The 20,920-nt window shown below is 42.5% G+C and overlaps 2 protein-coding genes across 10 annotated transcripts in view; one reads left to right on the top strand and one right to left on the bottom strand.

The window, feature by feature from the left end:
* LOC308393605 (peripheral plasma membrane protein CASK-like) overlaps positions 1–14,860 on the bottom strand; it is a 52,720-nt gene extending 37,860 nt beyond the window's left edge. For 3 of the 9 annotated variants that reach the window (XM_080877505.1, XM_080877506.1, XM_080877507.1), the window contains exon 1: positions 13,701–14,860. In XM_080877505.1, coding sequence (XP_080733631.1) covers positions 13,701–13,765 — 65 coding nt within the window. In that variant the 5' untranslated portion in view covers positions 13,766–14,860. The remainder of the gene's footprint in view (positions 1–13,700) is intronic. The other 6 variants (XM_080877508.1, XM_080877511.1, XM_080877509.1 and 3 more) reach the window with 3 other exon arrangements.
* A 3,124-nt stretch (positions 14,861–17,984) lies between these two features.
* Positions 17,985–20,490, top strand: cenpl (centromere protein L; the record flags this gene model as incomplete). The annotated part of the gene is given in 6 exon segments (XM_080877920.1): positions 17,985–18,026; positions 18,030–18,058; positions 18,943–19,114; positions 19,212–19,466; positions 19,552–20,124; positions 20,207–20,490. Coding segments are annotated over 6 exon segments (1,146 nt in total). The 3' UTR covers positions 20,282–20,490.
* Positions 20,491–20,920: the final 430 nt, after the last annotated feature.

Below are 20,920 nucleotides of genomic sequence, written 5' to 3'. Positions count from 1 at the left end.
AGCCCAAGTAACTATAAAAGACATAAATTGCATATGTACTTATAAATTCATCTTTGTGAGGACCATTTCGAGTTTTAGATCTCCTCTGTGAGGACATTATGGCTGGTACCTGCTTTCCAACACACCAAAAAAGCTACTCAGAGGCTCAGATTTGACCTAACATTTAAGATCAGGATTAGATTCAAGGATAGAATTTGGTGGCGCTCAGTGTTACTGTGGGTTTACTCTGCGTCCTCACAAAGACAGAAACACAGACGTGTGTATGCTGGGAAGCGGTGAGGCCGCATGCCATACTGACATCACCGCAGCTGTGCTAAGTGGGCTCATACAAAACTCCCACACATGGCTCACATCCGACAGCAGCAGTCATCAAACATTAGCTCGAAGTGGCAGTCTTTGCAGACTGCTCTTTGGCTCATTTCAACTCTCTGCTTTGTGTAAATCCAAGAAACGATGTTAGGAGCATTTTTAACATTCATACTGGCCATGAGTGAAATATCTTCTCAGATGATTCTCTTTCCTCTCTCTAAAGCAGAGGCAGGACACATCTGTAAGCTGCAGACTCCACATGACCACTACTGCTTAGAACAGCATTTTGACTTTTTACCTGTGGTAAGAAGCTAGCATAAGTCTCAGTCTCAGAGTTTATCAGATGGGTGCTAACTGGTGCTGGACAGTGTTGACTTTTAACATAATAGACACTTAAACTTATCATCATCTGCTCTCGTCCTAGTAAACATTATTAGAGACACACAGCTTAGCCATTTTCTAAACATCCACTGCATGCATGGAATCTCACCATCACCCCATAACCTTCTTTAATGATTCACAATGGTTAGCTCAACAGTGATAGCAGAAACATAATTGGAAGCTCAAAAACGTGGAATCAAATACAAAATATATTGTGATTCTCTGCATTGACTCCTACGCATGCACAGAACTCTATTCATAATTTCTAAACAGATGTGCACTTGAAAGTGAGAAAACGCAAGTTCATTATAGTGATTCCACAAAACTAATTCTTCAACAACTATTTGCCCTACTGCCCAAACTGAGCTTAAATCCAAAGCTTTTAATTTAACAAGTTCAACAAAGTTCAGAGCTCTGTCAAGGATAGTCTGTGTACGTCTGAGGAGCAGTAATCCAGAGCTGCTTCTTTATGCAAATCAGGAAAACAACCCTTTGAATATGTGCAGGGAAATTAGCAACCCGGTTGCAAACTGAAATTCAGAGCGCACATACCCTCAGGAGGCTTGAAAGCTTTGGCAGAAAATCCTCTCTTTTACATAAGCCAGAAGAGGATCCAAGATTGTTTAAACCTCCCTGTAGAGTCTGGTCTTGTAGTCTGAAAGAAAGCTTCAACTTCGCACCATCCATTCACAACTATTGATCTGTGTGTGGGCATATACTACACATGGAAAGGAAAGTTGAGACCACAAGTGCCCTAGTGAATGAAAACAACATACTGTGTATAGTGTGGTAAAGTTTATGTGCCGTGCTACAATCTAGCAAAAATATCCCATTATGCAGATTGCAGAAAAGATTTTGTAATGGCAAACAAAAACAAACAAACAAACACACAAAAAAAAACTCTCTAGAAATGTTTCCTCCACAAAAGCAAGATGACGCTGTAATGTGATGCCTTATTGATCCCAGCAGGAACTGCAGCAAAGTCTTGCATAGGCCGCTGCAGTGCATGGTTGCCAGTGTCGGCACTTGAACCCTGAGTTTTCCATGTGAATAGGCAGTCTCCATTATCCCATTTACAAACAGAAGGAAACATAATATCAAGAATAGCATCTTAAATACAACCTAATTGTGCAGACAATGCTAACCAGTTTCCAAAAATCACTAGAAGCCTAGGTGATTAAACAGATATTAATTATAAGTCTGGCTTTTCAATGCCACAGAATCCAGATAGTGTGGTCAAAATTATTAGTTTGTTTGCAGTCATTTTTCTTTGGAAGATTTTCTGTGTTATAAATAGAGCACACACCTTTTCCTTTACAGCCAATCTATCATCAGTGTGATGGTAACTGAAATAAAACTGATATTATGCATGAAATTAAGACCGGCATACCAATAAATCAGGCAAATGTATGATGTATTTCTTAACAATAATTTTTATAATTGTGTTAAACAATGAAGATTACAGTTAATGAGCAAAGTAACACTTTGGTGTTTACCTAAATCAAGCAGCTCTAGGTAACACCTCTCTAAAGCTTCATTTCCATTACTACCTACTCATCTCACCAAGGCTCGACTCGGATCAAGCGGTTTTCCATTAAATTCATGTACCACCTACAGTTGGTGGGACACTCCGTCATCATAGCAACGCAGCAGAGTGTCCCATGGCATAATTAGTATGCGACACGACAATAATGGTGTACGTCGAGGCGATGATATACCTGCTGCTCTGTCTGTGGCTTTTCGTCAGACTCTGGGACCACGGTGTTTTTGTAGCCATTTCCCTCATTGCCCGGGTGTCAAAAATGACAGTTTTGATTTTCATGAATGAGATACTCTCATGACTCATTCAGTGATGCCACTGACCATATAATTGGTTAGCTGCAGTCTGGAACTCCGGCCAACAGGTACTAAAATAGTACCTGGTACCAGGTACCATGACCTAAGGGAAAACCTTTAAAACCGTGGTGAACCATGGCGAGTCGACCTGAGCAGGTAGTAATGGAAAAGGGGCTTAATATGAGTGTCAAAAAGACAAAACGTAGGGCGTGGGTTTAGCTCAGTGTGTTAAGCAGGCGACTACAGGCCATATAGCTGAGAGCGGCCGGCCCGGGTTCGTGTCTGACTCGTGGCCCTTTGATCACGTCTTCCCCTCTCTCTCACTGTATCTATGAAATAAGGCCAGAAAAGAAAAGAAAAGAAAGACAACACGTAATCCACAACAAAGACACGTTCTGCCAGTGCAACAGAAAGTCTTCAGACATGCATGGACCAGGTAGCGATCAACAAATGTCTGGAACATCTCCTCCTCCTTACATCTTTACTGAGTTTCTTGGCCTCTCTCAAAATCAGCCCAGTGCTGGCAAACAGATGCTGGCAAAGAGAAACTACTAGCTGTCATGATCATGATCACCAACAAGAAGTTAACAGGCCTTGGCCTTATCAATTTAAGATCTTGCACAACCTTCAGCACCACTTATTAAAAGACTTAAGCGTGTATATACATTTGAGCCTACATGTATATTTGTGACTGTGTGGATCAGAGAAGATCATTAAAGGTGTATGGTATTCAATTATTCCACAATAAAAAATGAAATCATTAAAAGTAGGGATTCTTTGGTTGATCACCTGCATGTCTTTAAACTTAAAAGCTAACTTTAATTCAATTTTCCCAGTTTCCCACTTCTTTGTGTGTTATTTGAGGTCTTGATTTCAGTATGTGTTTCACAGGAGATCTCTCAGTCATGTCCCTGAACAAAATCAGGGCACAGGCATCAAACAGTAGGGCAATAGCATGTTTTAGAATGACAGCTGCATGTCAGCCTCCAATGACAATTTAGTATCTAGGATCTACTTCAACAACTGAGCACAATGCTTAGCAGGAACAGTTTTCTTGCATATTGCAAACGGTGAAAACAACAAACTTGTTTCACCACAAAGAAACAGACTGTCAAGTATAACCAGGAGGAGTTAACACAGTGAACCAAAAGTTATCGAATGACTCAGCCAAGCATCGCTGGAGCTCTCGGTAGTTACACTGCATATAACAGGAAGAGCAAATGGTGGATGGAAATTGCTGATGCAGTTACACTGTGGTAAAGAAGGGCTTTAAATAGCCGTTTAGAAAACCTGAACCGAGGTACAAAACTGCCAGTAGAACATATTTTTGAGTTGCAATTTTAATGTTAATGTAACACTAAATATATAATGACTAATTTACACCAACTGACATATAATTAACTCTGAGTTATTGGTTCTGTTACTAGTTAGTTAAACTAAACGAATGTAAATCGATTGACAGCAACCAACCAACCAACCCGGTGGCATAACGTTCCCTACTGACACATGATGCTTTTAAAGAAAACGTAAGCACTTATTTCTTAAATTCTGCTACACAGACGGTGTTAAATCTACGTCAGTTTTAGAAAGCAGGGCTCAGTGGTGTAAATTAGCCATGTTCACTTTAAGATTAAATTCCGTATACTGCATTATACTTAATATACATACATTTGGCTTGTGCTGCGTCACTGCATATATAGATGAGTCATTACTTTTGCATAATATTGCTACTGCTGCTATCTTGTGGCAATAAAGTCACATTTCAAATCAGCAGTAGTCTGTCATCGGTGAACGGCAGCTCAATTGGCAACAACTTCGGAAAATTCCCTTCATTTTTGTTTGTTTTAATAAACAATGCAACTTGCAAGATGCAATCACAAATAAAACATTAGTGATTCCAATTTTTTTATTTTAACTCTATATGATCACAAGTGTCATTTTCACAAATTTCCTTGAACTGTCGAGATATAACTTTGAGGCTATCCGGTCTTTAAGTGATGACGTGCTGAATCCTGCTTCCAGGTCCAAACTACCCTGCGTTTAATAGGGCTATTGTGCTTTAAACGTGTTTTAATACTTTGTAACTTGTTCTATTTTCTCTCAACAAGCCCCTAAAAACAGTCAGTGATCACTGTCAGCCTCTCTCGGTTTTATTACCGCTAATAATTTTAAAGCTCAGTTTTTAAAACCTTAGGATGCAACTACAGCCCAGCCCATGCAGCAGTACATTAATGACCAACCTCGTATTGTGGATGGATTATCTTACTTGTTCTCCTGACTGACGTTTGGTCCATTTACAGCATCCTGCCATGTGATTACATTTGTTCCTAACCATCGGGAACCCTCACGTCCGCTTTTATCGAGTGGGAAAAAAGTTTGTTCGTCCTCCAGCTTCACTGTGCTGTTATGCTAACATAGCTGTGTCGCTAGCGATCATGTAGCACATATATATACACATATATATACACCAGCTAGTCCAACTTCAGTAACCCTACAAACGTCGCTGCTGTTTACGTTACTATCTTAATTTATGTTAGAAGTGATAGCAGAGCTGTACGTTTAATTTTTTTCAGAAATCTCTGTCAGAACATGGTATCTATCTATATATATAGATATATCTATATAAGATAAGATAAGATAACCTTTATTAGTCCCACACGTGGGAAATTTGTTTTGTCACAGCAGGAAGTGGACAGTGCAAAAGTTATGACGCAAAAATTAGAATACAATAAGAATAAATACAGTACACAGCTGTACAGAATAGAATAAAATAATATACTATATACAGTAGAATAAAATAGAATAAAAATATACAATAAGATAAAAATAGAATACGAATGCTTTATACAACTGAGTAAAAATACAACGATGCCAGAAAAGATTATTGCACTTAGTGTTATTGCACATGTGTGGATGTGTGTGTTTGTTCAGTTAAAGTCTTTGTTGTGGAGTCTGACAGCAGTGGGGAGGAAAGACCTGCGAAATCTCTCCGTCCCACACCGTGGGTGCCGCAGTCTCCCACTGAAGGAGCTGCTCAGTGCTGTCACAGTCTGCTGCATGGGGTGGGAGACGTTGTCCAACAGGGATGACAGCTTAGCCGCCATTCTCCTGTCACTCACCACCTCCACTGGGTCCAGAGGGCATCCTAGAACAGAGCTGGCCCTTCGGATCACCCTGTTCAGTCTCTTCCTGTCCCCAGCAGAGATGCTGCCGCCCCAGCAGACCACACCATAAAAGATAGCAGAAGCCACCACAGAGTCATAGAAGGTCTTCAGGAGTGGGCCCTCCTATATAGATAGATAGATAGATATCTATCTATCTATCTATCTATCTATCTATCTATCTATATATATATGGCGGCGCGCACGGGTGCAGCGGCTCTTAGCTCTCCAGTTTGGTGCTCGTTTAATGCAGATATTTTTGAATGTTTGCAACGCCGGACGCTGCAGTCGAGTTAGCAGGCCGCACGCTACACCAGCATGACAGAAACAGCAACTCAGGTAAAAGCAGAGGGGGGGGGCTATGTGTTTACGTGCATGTGCACGTACGTGGTGTTGTAACCGCAGGATCATTCACACACACTGTTCTCCTGATTTGGAGGTTCTGGCAGTCTCGTGCAGACCTTTTTACATCCCGAGGGAGTTTATAGTAGTTAATGTGATAGCTGTTTATATACCGCCGGATGCTAACGTTAGCACGGCTCTCAGCCTCTTGCTCAACACCATAAACAAACAACAGCTTGCCCACCCCGATGGGGTTTTTATTGTCGCCGGCGACTTTAACAAAGCGTGCCTAAAGACTGTGCTTCCTAAATTTGTCCAGTTTGTGGACTTTGCTACGAGAGGAGAACACACTTTGGACCATGTCTATTCAAAGATCAGGCATGCTTTCAGAGCGACACCCCTCTCCCACCTGGCTGGATCTGACCACCTCTGCATGTCCCTCACCCCCACCTACACCCCCCTGCTGAGAAAAACAAAGCCCCAGACAAAGAAAATAAAAACCTGGCCTGAAGGAGCCCTTTCTGAACTGCAGGACTGCTTCTCAACAACTGTATGGGATTTATTCTCCAGCCACAACCTCCAGGAGTACACGGACACTGTACTCTCGTACATCAGGAACTGTGTTGACGATGTCACCGTCAACAAAAGGGTCAGGGTGTTTCCAAATCAAAAACCCTGGATGAATAGCGAAGTGCAATCCCTCCTAAAAAGCCGCAACACTGCCTTCAAGTCAGGGGACAGGGCTGCGTATAGGGCGGCCAGGGCAGACCTGAGTAGAGGCATCAGGAAAGCTAAGGCTGCCTATAGGAGGAGGATTGAAGATCACTTTGCTGACAACGACCCCAGAAAAATGTGGCAGGGGATCAATCACATTACCAACTACAGAAGCAATAACCAGGCAACATCTAGGACTGATGCCTCGCTGGCTGAGGATCTAAACAGTTTCTTCGCCCGCTTTGAGACGACCAGGCCCTCAGCTGCCACACCACTTCCACCCGCCCCCAGCACTGGCACACTAACACTCAGGGAGCATCAAGTGAGGTGTGTTCCAAGGTCAGTGAATCCCAGGAAGGTGGCAGGTCCTGATGGAATACATGGAAAGGTTCTCAGAGCATGTGCTGACGAACTGACCGGAGTCTTCACTAAAATCTTCAACCTTTCCTTGTCATCAAACACCGTCCCGCCCTGCCTCAAAACCTCCACCATCATCCCCATCGCCAAGAAGACAGCTGTGGCCAGCCCAAATGACTAAAGGCCTGTTGCACTTACGCCTGTAGTGATGAAGTGCTTTGAGAGACTGGTCTGTCAGCACATCAGGGCCGGTCTGCCTCCCACTCTGGACCCCCACCAATTTGCCTACAAGACAAATCGTTCCACCGAGGACGCTATCACCATAGCGCTCCACACTGCGCTGAGTCACCTGGAGCACCGAGGAAGCTATGTGAGAATGCTCTTTCTGGACTTCAGCTCAGCATTCAATCATATCATCCCGGAGATCCTGGTCCAGAAACTGTCTCACCTGGGACTCTCCACCCCCATCTGCCTCTGGATCAAGGACTTCCTGACAAATAGACCACAGTCTGTCAGACTCGGCCCCCACCGGTCCAGCACCATCACACTCAGCACCGGGTCTCCACAAGGATGTGTTTTGAGTCCCCTCCTGTTTACGCTCTACACATCCGACTGCTCCCCTACCCATCTCTCAAACACCATCATAAAGTTCGCGGATGACACCACAGTGGTTGGACTCATCTCAAGGGGGGATGAGTCGGACTACAGAGATGAGGTCAACAGACTGACTGAGTGGTGTTCAGTTAACAACCTCCAACTGAACACCACGGAAACTAAAGAACTTATCTCGGACTTCAGGAAGGGCAGAGCAGACCCGGCCCCACTTTACATTCACGGGAACTGTGTGGAGAGGGTACACTCCATGAGGTTTCTGGGCGTGCAGATATCTGATGACCTCTCCTGGACTGCAAATACTACAGCGGTGGTTAAAAAGGCCCAGCAGCGTCTCCACTTTCTGAGAGTGCTCAGGAGGAACAACCTGGAGGAGAGGCTGCTGGTGACATTTTACAGAGCCACCATAGAGAGCATCCTAACGTACGGCATAACAACATGGTATGCAGGGTGCTCAGCTGCAGACAGGAAAGTACTGCAGAGGGTCATCAACACAGCCCAGAAGATCACTGGCTGCTCTCTGCCCAGCCTGGAGGTCACTGCAAACTCTCGGTACCTCAGCAGAGCTGGCAATATCATCAAGGACTACTCTCACCCCAGCAACCAACTGTTTGAACTATTACCGTCAGGCCGACGGTACAGGTCACATAAAACCAGGACAAACAGATTCAGGGATAGCTTCTTTCCCAGAGCTACCACCGTAGTAAATAAGCACAAAAACAATTGAACCTATTCCATACCGTCACTGTCATTATATTATGCTGCTATTCATACTGTCATTATATTAATGCTGCTATCCTGTATATATTGTACATACTATTGTTTGAGTACTTACGATTGTTTTTTTGTACTTTTTATATTTTACATTTATATTTATTATTGAAACTTGCACCAAGGGAGTGGCACTCCAATTTCGTTGTACTCTGTACGATGACAATAAAGGCTATTCTATTCTATATTATATTTAGATGGAAGCTAGCGAGCTAACACCCTGCTAACTTCTAACTCCATTAAATTTAATAAATTTAAATTTAATAAAATTCTGTTTTCATGGATGCCTGAATGTTAAACTTAATCGCTGCACCTGGTAAAGTAGCAACACTGCTCTTTTTCATTAAAGATGAAGGAATTTAGACAGTTTTTCAACTCCCAGTAATGCTTTAGTGATCGTTTGACTTTGGGACCTGCAGCGGAGTTTGGGCCCGGACGCAGCTAATGACCTCAGACTTAAAGACCGGATTATCACCCACTCTGTGCAAGAGCATTAGAAATTAACTGCAAAAACAACTTTCATGGTAAGTCATGTACACGTCCCAATTCTCAATAAATCTCCACCAAAACCTCATCATAAAGGCTGTAATTTACAATTTTTTTAGCATTTTGACAAAGACTGATTGAAACTAATATATATTCATGTTTTTGATTTTAGTTTTATTAGAGCACAAAATTAATTCAGTTGCTTTACTCTTCTTTTTTTTTTTTTTTGTGCAACTCAAAGTGCACGTTTATTATCACATCACTGCCAGCTTTGCTCGTAAATATAAATGTTGTTGCTGCACAAGTAGCAGCACTGGTGGTGGCTACTATATCATTTATATGGCTTTCTTATGCTTTAGTAGCCAGTTGTTATATCCATGTCTGCCTTACATTTTGTGCATGTTTTCCTACACGATTACTTGACTGCAGACAAATTTTAGACTTTTCTTAAAGTAGTCTGCTTGTTTTTATGGACAAATACCATTCAGAAAAATATGTACAAGCAATGTATATATTACAGCATATTATTTACACAACACAAGTGTACAAAGGCAAACAAAAAAGAACAATCACACGCTTATTTGCTATTATAATGTGCACATTATGACATAATACCAATATTTCACCTTTAAATATTGTCGTTATCATGACACCTAATGTACAGTCCCAAATGTTTTAAATTATTTTCTGATACGTCTTCTTGAGGGATGGACTGGTTAAAACACACACATTTGACACAAATGAGTTACAGTGATTTCTGATTGAAAGTGGATTAATGTTACCTGTGTCTGATCAGTTTTGTTAGTTAAACCTGACTGAAGCTATTAAACACTCACCCAGGTGACAGCCCATTTTACGTACTTCAAACCAAAGCAAATCCTAATAACGAAACAATTTGGCATTCCAGCAGCAAAGCATCTTGTCTAACATTTGTATGCCAAATGTTGCATCTATCTGGGGAGAAAGCAACATTACACCACAAAAAAATGATAAAACAATCAATGAAAATGGAAGATCTAAATGTCGCCCAAGCAATTTAATTATCTCACTCAGAATAAGCCAGAGGACTGATCACTTCATTGGTTCAGAGTGAGTCGCACATCCCAATATCCTTGGCCCTAATGAGCACCCCAGGGCTGAAATAAAGAGCACTGTGACTCCAATAGTGCTTCAACAACTTCAGTCCTATTCAAACAGAATCATTACAGACAGAAAGGGATTAAATTGCCTCAGTTCATTGCTGATGCTTCAGCTATGTGAAAAGCAGGCCTGCTGTTACTGCAATATGCTCATAGCATGTTTACTATGTAAATTACAAATAAAGAGCACATAAAAAGCAGGGTCGAACTGCCTGTGCCGGGTCAACACGCTGTGTCACCTTTCACTTAATGTAATCTGAAGTGCAGCTGACACCTGACCTGTCTGGCCTCGCTCTACTGAAATAAGGCTAGAACAACCACCGAGGAGGTGAATGAACACACATGCAGGAATTGTAAAAATCAATCATAGCTTCTCTTTATAGCAATTCTACACCAGCATATTCATCTCTTTTTTTTTGTTTCCATGCATCTACAAATCCGATAAATCAGGACTCTGGTTTGTTCAAATATTTTGAGTTCATGTGCTTTGGTTCGCAGTTTTAAACCCTTGTGAAGCTCTCAGTGTTGTAGAAAAGAAAAAGCACACCATTCCATCCAAAATAATGAGAAGCAGGAGGAAGGTAGAGCATTCCGGTGGAAAAGGAGTTTATTTTAGTAGTTTTGTGTGCAATCACACACGGCAACAACACACAAAAGTCCAGGTTACAACTTAGCCCAGCTACACTACCATCAGGAATATTATGATACAAGGTCAGCTGCTCGATTATGGAAAACATCACGATCGCAATCCTTTTTCATCAACTGTATTTAAAATTATTATTTATTGTTAGGTTAAAAATTATAATTTTTTCTGAAGTAATGGGTGTGGTGGGGGACACAGTGTTAGATCAGGAATTAGGCCCAGATTGGCCAATGATTTTCAATGTATAGCCCACACATGGACAAAATACAGCAAGAGGGCCAGAACTAGCCTAGGAAGAAGGGTTTTTTTTTTTTTGTGTGTGTCCACCCCTGCTATGGCCTTTCTTTCCCAAGGGCAAACACTGGTCCCTGCAGCTTCCACAGTGGTATGTCTGTTGTTGCAGACAGGGGCAACGAGAGGCCAAGGTGGCATCAGACTAGCACACTTCAGTGGGCCTGCAAAGAGAACGATGGCACTGAGCACAAAGGGGAGAGCGTAACACAAATCAAGCTGCAGTCAACTTTTAATTAACCTTCCATGGGTTGGAATACATAAACATTTTACGACTTCTACTTCTTTTGGATAGACTGTGCTGGCCAAAGGCTCTCTCTTTCTCTCCACCATCTTGCCTAGAGCGGAACTAAACTGTGGTTTGCAGGGAGGGGTGAAAACACCACTTTCTTTATAACGACACTAAATGAGAGCAGACTAAAAAAATTAATACAAAAGACTGACTGCTTTCTCCAGATTCTCTCATCTTTTCTGTTGCTAAAAGCCAAAAATTTGAAATTAAATTAAGATCTGATTAACAGCCCAGAATTTTTATCAACAACTTTACACAAAACCTTCCTCTCCGGGAACTAACCAACCGTCTTTCAGGAGAACTAACCTGCAACAAGACCTTACAATCTGAATTTAGAGGAGATTATTATAGAACGGTTAAGCTATCCCAGTGCTCCAAATGCTACCCATTCAAATTCTTTAAGATTTCAACAACAACGATATTAGTTTGAAAGGCGTCAGGCCAGATCTAAGGGTTTATCTACGTATCTTGAAAAGACATGTGTCTATACAGCACAGCAAATATCACTAAATGAGACAAATCACCATCCCAGCTCTTCTGTTACATGGCAGGAAGCAAAAGACAAACTAATTACTGATAATTCACTGGAAAATATTCCATTACTCCATCATTCCATCACAGTACTTTCCACTCGTGTGACCTGATGTGTTATTCCAAAGAACTTCGCCTACGATTGTCTCACTGATGAACAGATAAGTCGGACATCCACTCAAAGCAAAAATAGACTTCCTGGAATTTTAATCTGAGGTGAAAAAACAGGGGGGAAAAACAGAGGCTAGAGGAGTCCTTCACTGACAGGGTGCTGTCATTCTATTGAACCTAATGAAATGCCAACAAAAAGAAAAATGGATAGTGTGGAAAAGGCAAGTGACATGCATTGGGAATCAAACCCGGGACTTTCTGCGCAGGGCACTGGTTATGAGGTCACCTCGTTTTGTTATGACAGCTGTCTTTTTCAAAAACTGAAATTGTAATTAGCATCCTCGAGTCTTGGCCGTTTGCCACGTGCTCGGCTACCGATCGCAATGTGGGCAATAAAACATAAGGTTAAAAAAGAGAGTGGAAGAAGGCAGCGAGCTGCAATGTCTGCTGGCATTATTTATATCCTTAGCCTCAGGGCCATCACATTCCCAGCTCCACTCGTCTCCATTGATCAGCTTCAGCACCCCCCGCTCCCCCTTGCTCTAAGCTGAGGAAAAATGATTCCCCCCCCCCCCGCAACACATCCCAAGATGCCAGGACTCAACACACTTGATCTATCAACCGCAGTTTCACAAAAGAGCTCGCTGGATAAGTGGGATTTCATGGTCTTCTTGGTGCCAATACACTTTTTCCTCCTAAAGCTTAAAATATACCTTGACTATTGCTGCTCTTTGTATAAGCTGTCTGCGCTGTGTGACCATACCTGTACAACAGCTCGGCGCACTCCCTCAGTGTTTGCTTTTGGCTGCAGGGAGTCACACCCCAGTTATGAAGATAACGTGCACATATACATTTACCTCTGAAAATGAGGCACTCTGTGCAGGCTGTGCTGTAACTGTGACAGGTAGGTTGACAGCTGTAGTGTGAGGCAAGTCAGTAACAGTCTATAGAAGACACAAAATGATTGATCTAGGTCTGATCAAGTCAAGTTTTCTCAATTTCCCATATTTATTTCCCTCATCCATTCAAGTACATCAAATGCACTGTTCGCCACATTGTCCATTATTGAGCCTTAAAAGGCAGTAGTCCTGAAGCACCCACCAATTAGTGACCAAGGCAACAAGAACTTTCAGGATTAAAACCAAAGGCCTGAGGGTCTGTGCCTCCCCTCCCCTCAACAGCCGTAATGGACCCTCAGATCTCCACAGAGTGGAGGCCTGCAGGGGGGAGGGGACTGACTGGTAGGCAGGGCTGTCAATCCCGTCCCCACCCCCCAAACTTTTCACCACATTGTTTTTTTTAATGTGCCCCTTCCACTGAAAACTGAACATGACAAATTCTTAAAGTGTCCGGCCAATCAGTCTATGAGCTCACATTCCAGGTGTGGCGATCATCCAATTAGGAATTCCCAATCCCCAGCCAGCTGGAATAAATGCATTAGTGCACGCACAGAGCAAAAACACCGAGCACATTCCCAGCCATACTGTTAACAGCTGCGACCAGTATCACTTTAGTTTATTCACTTCTATTAGGACTTTAACAAAACTGTATGTCAAGCTTGTATGGCTCTACACATAGAAGACTAACTCTCCCACCCCCTTCTCTCAGTGGACTGCCACCTTAAAAATGTGCGGGTCAGCATATAAAAACAGACCCCAGCCAAATTACTGCAGCTGCGTTGTACCTGTGTGGGTAAATGAGAGGCCAGTGCGCGAGGTACTTACTTGCCAATCACCTCGCACAACTCGTACACATCCTCGAACAGCACGTCGTCGTCCGCCATGGTCATTCAGGTAAACGAGGATGCTCTCCTCAAGATATCCCACCCACACCACGGGCTCCAAAGGGATCAATGACAACGTAATTTCTTGCTGAACGGGCTTACACCTGTGCCAGTCCACACACACACTTTGTATTCTTTAAACCCCACAAACACGCACACACGGGCACAATGTGATAAACGGGGGAAAACGAACGTGTGCCTAACTTAGCCGGCTAGCCACATTAGCTGGCGTCCAAGGCTGTCACTCCGCGGCCCCACCTTCTCCTGAGCTACTCTCCTGTAGAAGGGCTAGCCAGCGAGCTAGCTAAACAGTAGCCACTGAGCAGACCCTGGGGCGTGGAGATTTCCTCGCTCGTGTGCAGAAAAACATCCCTCTTTGCATGCCTCAGGTTTGTATCTTTACTGGTGCTTGTCGCCGGGGCACAGGAGTCCCCCCTCAGCAGCATCCGACGGATACCTCCCCTTATCCACCAAGATGCTCCCCTTCGCCGCAAGCTAACGAGACTCTCGGGGGAAAAAAAGAACGGTTTGCTAGCTGGGTTTAAATGTGAGCTTAGTCGTCGCTGAAATCACAGGTTGGCTCCCTCCGTTATTGCGCTGTGCACGCCCAGTGGTATCACAGACAGCTTATCCCAGCGAGGAAGGGGGGGGGAAAAAAACCGTAACGTGAGCGGGATACAATACGCTTCAGCTTCCCGAGCCCAAATGGAAGACCTTCACATTCATGTCCACGACTGCTCCTGCTGCTACACGCGCCGTCTGTGCTCGAGGGTGTTCAATTAATGTAGTCTTCCAGCACAGCCGAGCCGACGTCCGCCGCTGCTCCAGTTCTTTCGCTGGATCAGATGCAGGCTGGCTGGCTTTGACTGGTTGTTTCTCCGACTTCCAGAAATGCCCGGCTCCTCCCTCCCTGTCTATCGCCCGGGAAACTGTTCCGACCGGAGCCGAAATGGCCAGGGAAAGCGGGCCCCGGATTCCCGTCTTTTTCCTTGCGTCGCTCGAGCCAAGATGGCGTTTTGTGGGGTCCGATTTAGGCGCAGTTTCCTTAATCTCTTCTCCAACCGTTGCATTCAGTGTATCCCGCGCAGGCGTCGACCGTCCAAACCTCATCACCTTACGTCAGCCCCCCTCCCTTTTCCCCTTCTTCTTCTCTCCATCATTTCGAACAGTTTATTTCTCCATAAATCTCATCTGCCACTAAGGACTCACGCCCCACACCCTGGCTGCCAGCGACGGGATTAAAACCGTATACTTCACAATCGCTGTCTAAGCGTGGGTGACTGCTGTCCTCAGTGTTTCCCAAATTCCCATGGGTCTTTCGGGAGGTTTCTCAGCAAAACTGATGGACAGCATAGCGTTTGCATTATCTCATTAATCTGACAGTGACCGCTAGATTGTGCCACTGATGTGTACTCTAATTCTCCTCTGTGGAATTTAGATAACTAGCGAAAATAAAGGCTTTTTTCAGTTCAAATGGGCATCCTCAGCACTGTAGTTCAAGTATTAACGCGTAATTATCTACTTTCGCGTAAGCTTTTTGCAGGTGCGGGTTCCCCCGGTGCAGACACGCAGGTAAGGTCTCCTCAGGTGTGGAAAGACGGGCGGAGAAGCCCCCTAGAGGTGATGGTAAAAGGCCTGTCTCCCACTGCTCCATTTTGAATACCCTAAATAGACATCGTTCCAAGGAGAAAATGAGGGGGAAAGTGGAATAAATTAATAAATAATTGACAAAATCCAATTTCACTTTTATTGTAAAACAAATCAAAGATGCAAAAAAGGCATCAAATCCCGTTTATTAAAGACGTCCATCTTAATTCACCCTATTTGCACTGGATTTTATATGACGTAGAGAACTGCAAAAATCTTGAATCATTTGGAAAATGTATGCAGTCATTTACTACATGTGTAAGTATATGAGGCAAAGTTAGTACAATAGTAACGAGCTTGTCTATGACGCCTTTTTGCCATTTCCTTTGTTCTCCACTAGTCCAGTTTCCAAAAAAGCAAACAAAAAAACAGGGACACAGCTGAGATGTGGCAAGTTTTCAGCTAAGAGCCTTTTGGAAACCTCCAGATTGCAAAAACACTATTATTAAGAGGCATGTGCTATTTCTCATACATTCAACTGAAGAAATTGGAACAAACTGCTTATCAAACCAACAAACAAAAGACATTCCTGTGAAAATAGTCCGGTACAGGGACTAGACTGAAAATGAGTGCAATGGCAGACAAGGTCCAAAAGAAAAAGCCTGGAGAACTATTATTTAAGACCATTTTTAAAGTCTGGCTCCTTGGAAATGTAAAGAAATTTTATATTTAACTTTATCTTTAAAACATATATCTGAGAGAGATGTCTTTTTTTTTTTTTTTTTAATATATTGCAGAGCTATGTTTTCCAATTACAAATTACCTTTGCATGAAAGTGGTTACAACTGAGGGTTGAAAAGAAAAAAATAAAAGCGTTTGGGTGAGGTACTTCACTAAAGCAAAATAATGAACTCAGACGGCCAGCCCCCCTCTAGAGGGCGCTGTTCTCACAGGGCACCCTCTGCGGTTTCCATGCCGCTGCATCCTTTCTCCTCGAGCATCACCTGCCAGCTTCCCCCATTGGCTTAAGCCCACCAGCAGCTACCGATAATCCGATTGGCTGCTGATGTGGTCATCATACTGTCTGCTTCTGAACAACCCTCCATTTGATGCACACACACACACACACAGCTCGGGGAAAAAAGTGAGACTGGAAGGAAAGTATGCAATGAAAGGAGAGAGATGAATAGGAAAATGATAAAGGAAAGGGAAAACGGCACACATGACAAAAAGACAAGAGCTCTGTTTCCATAGTAACAAGGAAGGGGATATTTTTTTTTATGGTGGTTGCATGTGAAACTGGCAGTTCATGAAAAATGCACATACGCTTATACACTATACATCTGGTTGCACTGACATGCATGAATTCCCTGAAACCATCACTACATACGCAGAGAGACAGCCCTGCACTTAATAGCTTTGACAGAAAAATAACCTTCACCTTTAAATTTCATGTGTACCTGGCACACATTATTTTCAGTCCTGCTGGTTAAACCGTTTTGACTAGCTGTGCTTTTCAGAGAACCTTTTGTTTCTCTCCAGGCTGACATAGATTTATCATCAATAATTTAGACCAAATCAGCTGTATAACATTGTATTACAATCCTGCTCGGTCCTCATGGCATAGAGGTGTAATGTAGAGAATAACGTGCCAAAAAAGATACGAAGGAGGATGCTTCAGCGCAGAAAAAGTGGGACATCAGTCAGCTGAATTAGTGCAAGGGGAAACAGGGAAAACAAGGTTTGGACTGCTTAGACTGCTACATGCTTCCAGCTCCATATTCTTCCCTAGGGAGCAATAACCAGCAAAAGGAGAGGAGTCACTTCAACACAAAGTGCCTTAGAAGTGTTTCCTCCTATAACAGAAACTCAATGGGAAAAGTATAAGAATTCAGGTTTTTCAACTAAGTAAGCTGATATATTTAAAAATATTAATAACAGAATATTTTTCAACATTGCAAAATTACCAGTTTGGCAGAAATTGACATTATAAAGTCACAATATTTCTTCTGTCTTTTCACCTCCTGGTTTTATTTGATCATATTGTGATTCTGAGCTAAATTTCAATGTATTTCCAGATTGTTATCTAATAAATAATTAGATTAGGCCATAAACTGCAAATTCACTGAATCAATATGGCTGCTTCATGAAAACAATACAAAACAAAATGAAAAAAAATGTATATATATATAGTTTTTCCACTGCAGCAAAATTTTTTAATCTCAAAGAATATATTTTTTCATGTTTTATGTATGTATATATGTATGTATTATATGAATTTAAAATATGTTATGTCTAATATTTTTCTCATCAATATTCAAATAAAAAAAATTGGCTTTTTCCTCAAAGACTGTAAAAATAGCTTTTTTCCCCCTCAGAATATCAGTCACAGCAAGTATTTCGGTAATAAGCCATCAAAGGCTAAATGTAAAAATAAAAAATATACAATTAAAATAATAATAAAATATATAAATATATAAATTATATGTGTGTGTGTGTAAATTAAATAAAGTAAAAAAATTTAAACGTTTTAGATTTCGATAAATTGTGAAAGGGGGAAAAAAACTACAAATCCCACTTCTTGTTTGGGTAGATGTGATTGGCTGAGTCTGACCGCGCAGGCTCCTGTGAAAGCGCGATGTTCAAATTTGTTTCCGGTTTTACTTTTAGCCTTTGTCGCTAAGCCAGAGACATGGAGCGACCTCAAAACAGGTAGAAATTTTACCTTTGTCGTTATTACACTATACAAATGTTATTTTCTACAAAGCATTTGCTTTTGCGGCAAGGAAAAATGGCAACAATGTGTCCAACGACGCATTTTGGTTAATTTAACGGCATTTTCCGTCGTTGTCCGTACAACGGAGACCCCACCACCATTCAACATTCAGCAATTAGGTGGTTTAATGTTGTTTTGCATTTAATGAAATGCACGGGCTTGATACAACGTTAAACTTGTCATTTTAGGATTTTTTCACCTCTACTTTTCAGTTCGGCTTCTCTCCTACACATCAAAGAACTGGAATAAATCAAATTTTTACGTTTTGCAGTCGTAGCTCCTTTTTTCATCCTTCAAAATGAAACAAGTGGCAGGGAGTGGGCACTGAAGCTTTTGTGTGTTTAGTTAAGCGCAGTCTGTGTAATGTTTAACTTTAAATGTCACTCCATGGTTTCTAAAAACATGAATGGATTGCCCAAACAGGATCGGGACGATAGTTTGCCTTTTTTTTAATGCTAGCATTAGCCCGCTGGCTCTGCCTCGGTCTTTTTTGACATGTTGCTGCTGTTTTAAAATAGGGGAGCATCTGACCTTTAAAATAAGTCCACATCCGTACAGTCTGTTGAGTATAAATACGTTGTTGACACAGTGGCTATAATGCGTCTATAGTATATTTAGAAATGGTGTTTGTGTATGAAATGAATGGTAATTTGTTTTATGAGTCCAATAAATTGGGTATTTAAGCACATGAGAAGTGCAGGTTTTGCAAAAGCCTTACTTGTGTTCCTAGTTCAAAGCACAAGTTTAACTGGAGATTGTTGCTTTATGTTTGATTTATTTTTTTAAATTCATGTATTGATTGACTAATTTTTCTTTTCAGTGTGGTGAGGACTCCCATCGAAAGCATTGTGGCTCAGAGGAGGAGCAAAAATAAAAGCTACAGACAGTCATACCGCAGCTGCCTAGGCGCTGCTTCAAGGCTCGGCCACACCCCAGGATGGACAGCGCGGAGGCTCAACACCAGCAGAAGAACAAAGTCACACAATATCACTGTGAGTCAATGCAAGTTTCTCTTCTAAATATATTAATTATCTGGAGAACAGAACATGGAATCGCCATCCTTTGCATTCTGCTCTTTCCCTGGTAAAGGAGAAGGTGAATCCAGAGGATCTGGCCTTACTGGTGAAGACAGAGTGGCAGCTATCGTACGTTACACCGCTCTACCAGTTCAGACACACCCAGCTCAGGAGCTACTCGAGGCAGCTTTCGGCATTTATTACTGCAGAGAAGCAGCAGGGTTTGGCAGTGGAGGTTGAGGGAGCGCAGACCAGCTTCAGAGTTTCCTTCTCTGTGGTGCAGGGGCTGGGAGAGACGGACGATGATGCTGAGACGGTCCTCGTACAGGTAAGCACAGGAGTTTGTAGAGGCAGGGAGAAGGTTTTCAGGCACAGTATGAGCTGGCTTTACTCTGTCTTCTTTCCCGTCACAGATCCATTCAAAGCCAGTGTTTGCAGGGAAGGATGAGGCGCAGAAGTTGGTGTGGAGCGGCTGGCTGACCTGCATCAATGGCAATCCTGAATATCTTCACTCGCTTCCGAAGGACTTCACCTGTCTGCCGCTCTTTGGCAGCCGTGGGGCTGAGAATCTCACCTCGTTGGTCAAATCCTGGTTTCAGCAGACCTTTGACTGCTGCTTTGGCCCTCTGGAAATCAACCAGACCTTCCTGCAGTGGCTAACGGCATTATGGACTAACTGCCACATAGAGTCCAGCATCCAGCATCTCAAAATGATTTGGACTCTTCCGGTTGAGCCACCGTTGCAGATCACCTACACAGTTAACCCTCAAGATGCGTGGGAGCTGTGGAACAGTGTGAGGACCCCTTCACTGGAGAGCAGGGAGGAGGAGGAGACGGCGAGAAGCATTGACATCGAGGAGGTGACGAGGTTCATGCAGGGCCTAATGAGCCACTTCTACAGGCATTTCAGATTGGACCTGTCAGCAGGACGCCTGAGTCAGGTCTCATCTGCACTGGGATCAGCCAAGTTCAGCGGCAGGGTCAAGGTACTGCCCTCAGAGCTTTATTTATTTTATTCTTTTAATGAAAGAAGAACCTGCTAATAATATTGGTTTACTTTTGTTTCAGATGTCCAACAGCAGATATGTCCTCACAACCCTATCACTGCTGACAGAGTGTGCCCTTCTCAAAATGCCCATCTGAGCACAAAATAATGACTTTGCAGCAAGAGGAAATGCAAATTCTGCAATATCAGTTTGCAAAACCTGTTATGGAATAACAAATATGGCTTTTATTCTTTTCTTTTTTTTTTTTTCTTTTATGAGCAAAAACAAACAGTGTAGCCTCTTTACATGAATTCACCACAGGCTAGTGGCTTCTGGCTTTTTTATATTAATTTTTTTCCCCCTTTTCATACTACAGATCTGGGACGTTACAGGAGCTCAGCACAGGGAGGATTGTGCTTGTAATTATGAAAAATTGAGGATAAAATCTGAATGTTTCTTGTCCGCTCACTCAGCTCTTCTTGTAAATACATTGTATGTTTATTCATGTTCATTCACCTCTTTGTATATTTTTGTCATTTATAGTTATAAATAAAAACCAAACAAGTGATATTAAAAAAAAGAGGAAGCAAATTGTCACAACGGAACTAAGCAGATGTTAGATTTCTGTGTGACTGAGAGCTTTGGCTTTTATTGTTAGTAAAGTAACTTTAGGTCAGGGGCTTTGATGTAGCCCCTGACCTAAAGGAGTCAAACTTTAGGTCAGGGGCTTTGATGTAGCCCCTGACCTAAAGGAGTCAACGCCATTGTCCTGCCCTTTAATCCAACTTAAATCTGC

This window comes from Rhamphochromis sp. 'chilingali' (genome assembly GCF_963969265.1).
Source record: "Rhamphochromis sp. 'chilingali' genome assembly, chromosome: 3".
Lineage (NCBI taxonomy): Eukaryota > Metazoa > Chordata > Actinopteri > Cichliformes > Cichlidae > Rhamphochromis > Rhamphochromis sp. 'chilingali'.
Note: the sequence above shows the minus strand (reverse complement) of the source record. Positions and strands in the feature narration are given on the sequence as shown.